Source organism: Myotis brandtii, unplaced genomic scaffold (genome assembly GCF_000412655.1).
Source record: "Myotis brandtii unplaced genomic scaffold, ASM41265v1 scaffold1875, whole genome shotgun sequence".
In the NCBI taxonomy this organism is placed as follows: domain Eukaryota; kingdom Metazoa; phylum Chordata; class Mammalia; order Chiroptera; family Vespertilionidae; genus Myotis; species Myotis brandtii.
In genome coordinates this window covers 388,965-390,940 of record NW_005356961.1, presented here as the reverse complement: position 1 = coordinate 390,940, position 1,976 = coordinate 388,965, and the positions used below count along the sequence as shown (strand labels likewise).

General features: G+C 49.2%; 1 protein-coding gene across 1 annotated transcript in view; it reads right to left on the bottom strand.

The window, feature by feature from the left end:
* Positions 1-101: 101 nt before the first annotated feature.
* USP27X (ubiquitin specific peptidase 27, X-linked) overlaps positions 102-1,976 on the bottom strand; it is a 3,198-nt gene continuing 1,323 nt past the window's right edge. The window contains exon 2 of the mRNA XM_014538270.1: positions 102-1,972. Coding sequence (XP_014393756.1) covers positions 290-1,972 — 1,683 coding nt within the window. The 3' untranslated portion in view covers positions 102-289. The remainder of the gene's footprint in view (positions 1,973-1,976) is intronic.

Below are 1,976 nucleotides of genomic sequence, written 5' to 3'. Positions count from 1 at the left end.
CCCACACAATCTTTCGGAGGAATATAGGATATGTACCAGTGTCAGGATCTCCCTGCCTTCCTCACCAGAGCATTCCTGCCATTTAATTTTCTTTTCAATGATTGTTTAGACTAGAGCCTCTTCTCCCGCCCCTCCTACTTCTTTTCCAATCAGGACCTCTTAGACACTGGGTACTGTTCAATTCTTACTCTGTCAGGCCCATGGGCCACGCAAGTAGTCCTTTAAATCTCGATGCCAGTTGTAGCATAGGTGTTGTCATCTTCCATTTCAGGTAGGTCTGTGTGTCACTTCAGTAGGCTTGTGTATTCATTTCTTTTACTTTTTCTGATTCATGTTCCAGGACCTGTTTGTGATAGAACAGTAAATACCCTTCACTGTCTAGAACGTCCTTAATACTGGCCTTGGTGATAACAGCATCATCGCACTTGAACCACTGGTCCTTGTGGTGCCGGATGAAGCTGGTGTAGTGGCCACTCTCCAAAGTTCCTTGGTGATTAACCACAGCAAACAAGGAATACTTATTCTCGTCGTTTCCACTACTGGTTGGCAGCTGCAACTGTCCATTCATCCTGCTTTCTTTACTCGAGGCCATAAATGGTGTCATATCCAGCTCCAGAGGAAAGGATATGTATGTAGTGATCTTGCGCCTCTGTTTAGCCGAGTGTTCGAATCGTTTGAAATGAAAACAGGCAACAACAGGTAACTTATTCATCATGAGCTGTTTGGTAGATTCCTGGTAACTTTGACAACTACCGCATTTGATTTTGGCACTGCTTCCTAGGTGCTCTGGCCTTGTAAACCTTCGCAAGCAGTCTGTGAGCGTGGTGGTTCCTGGTATGTGGCTTTCTCCATTCACACTGCTCTCCCTCCCTGGGCTCATGGGCCAGAAGGAGGTGCAAGAACCAGGCAAGTCCAAACTGATGTCCCAGCATGGGTCTATTGTGGTGGAGACACCATGGCAGGCTTGACAGGTGACATCAGACTGCAGGCCACCTGTGAAGATTTGGTCTATGATGCAGTTACAATGGTTGGGATTGTTGGCAGCCTTCCCAACATCATCACCTTTGCAGTGCCGGTGCAGGACATCTAGCGCTGCAATGAGAAACTCGTGGGCATCCTGTTGCCTGTACCCTGCTAAATGACGAGCGTGTATCCATACCAGGTGCAGTAATTTATAGGGAACATGAGGAGAAGGGTTTCCAGAATACAGCTCCCGAAAAAGTGAAGACATCTCACAGACCAGACACAACTCCGGACTTGGCATTTCACATCTGTGCCTGTCAGAGAGAAAGAAATCTCTCAAGATTGGAGTGTGGGTAAGGGCCTGGACGATGCAGTTCATAAAGCACGTGTTGCCAAGATTGATTAGTCCTCTTAAACCGATGGTGAAGCTGGAGGTGATTCTTCTTCTCCTCGGGTTATGACCCAGCAGTTCTAACTCGGGTTTGGTTGTCTCCCAGGTTGGGTACTTCTCCCCGAGGCCAGGCACTGAACACTGCTGGTAAGAAACCTCGGTTGAGGTGGAAGCTTGTAATTTCAAGGCTTCTCCTTGCTCTTCTTTGGCAATTTGCTCAATGTCTTTGTCATATACATAGTCCTTACACATAAAGCAGTATATACCTCCATAGTAAAGGTCTACAGCTAAGTTGTGTTGTTTCGTCTGGGCGTGCTCATGAATGTGTTTCTCCGTGAAGCAGCCAAAGAAGACACAGGAAAGGCAAGAGTGGAGTCTGTTCAGGTGGGTGCCACACACATGGCAGATGCACGACTTTGCCTTGCTTTTCCTGGTCTCCGGGGTTCTACACCACACGAAGCACTGGTAGATCACCCGCAATCCCTGCCTCCAGTTCTCTCCCACCTTAAAGCTGTTCACGTGGGAACAGCCTGGTGGACCCACAGCGAAATCCACATCCAAGCATCCGCCCCCAGGGCCGCGCCGGGGCCGGGGACGGGGCGGGGGCCGGGGCCTGGGCTGC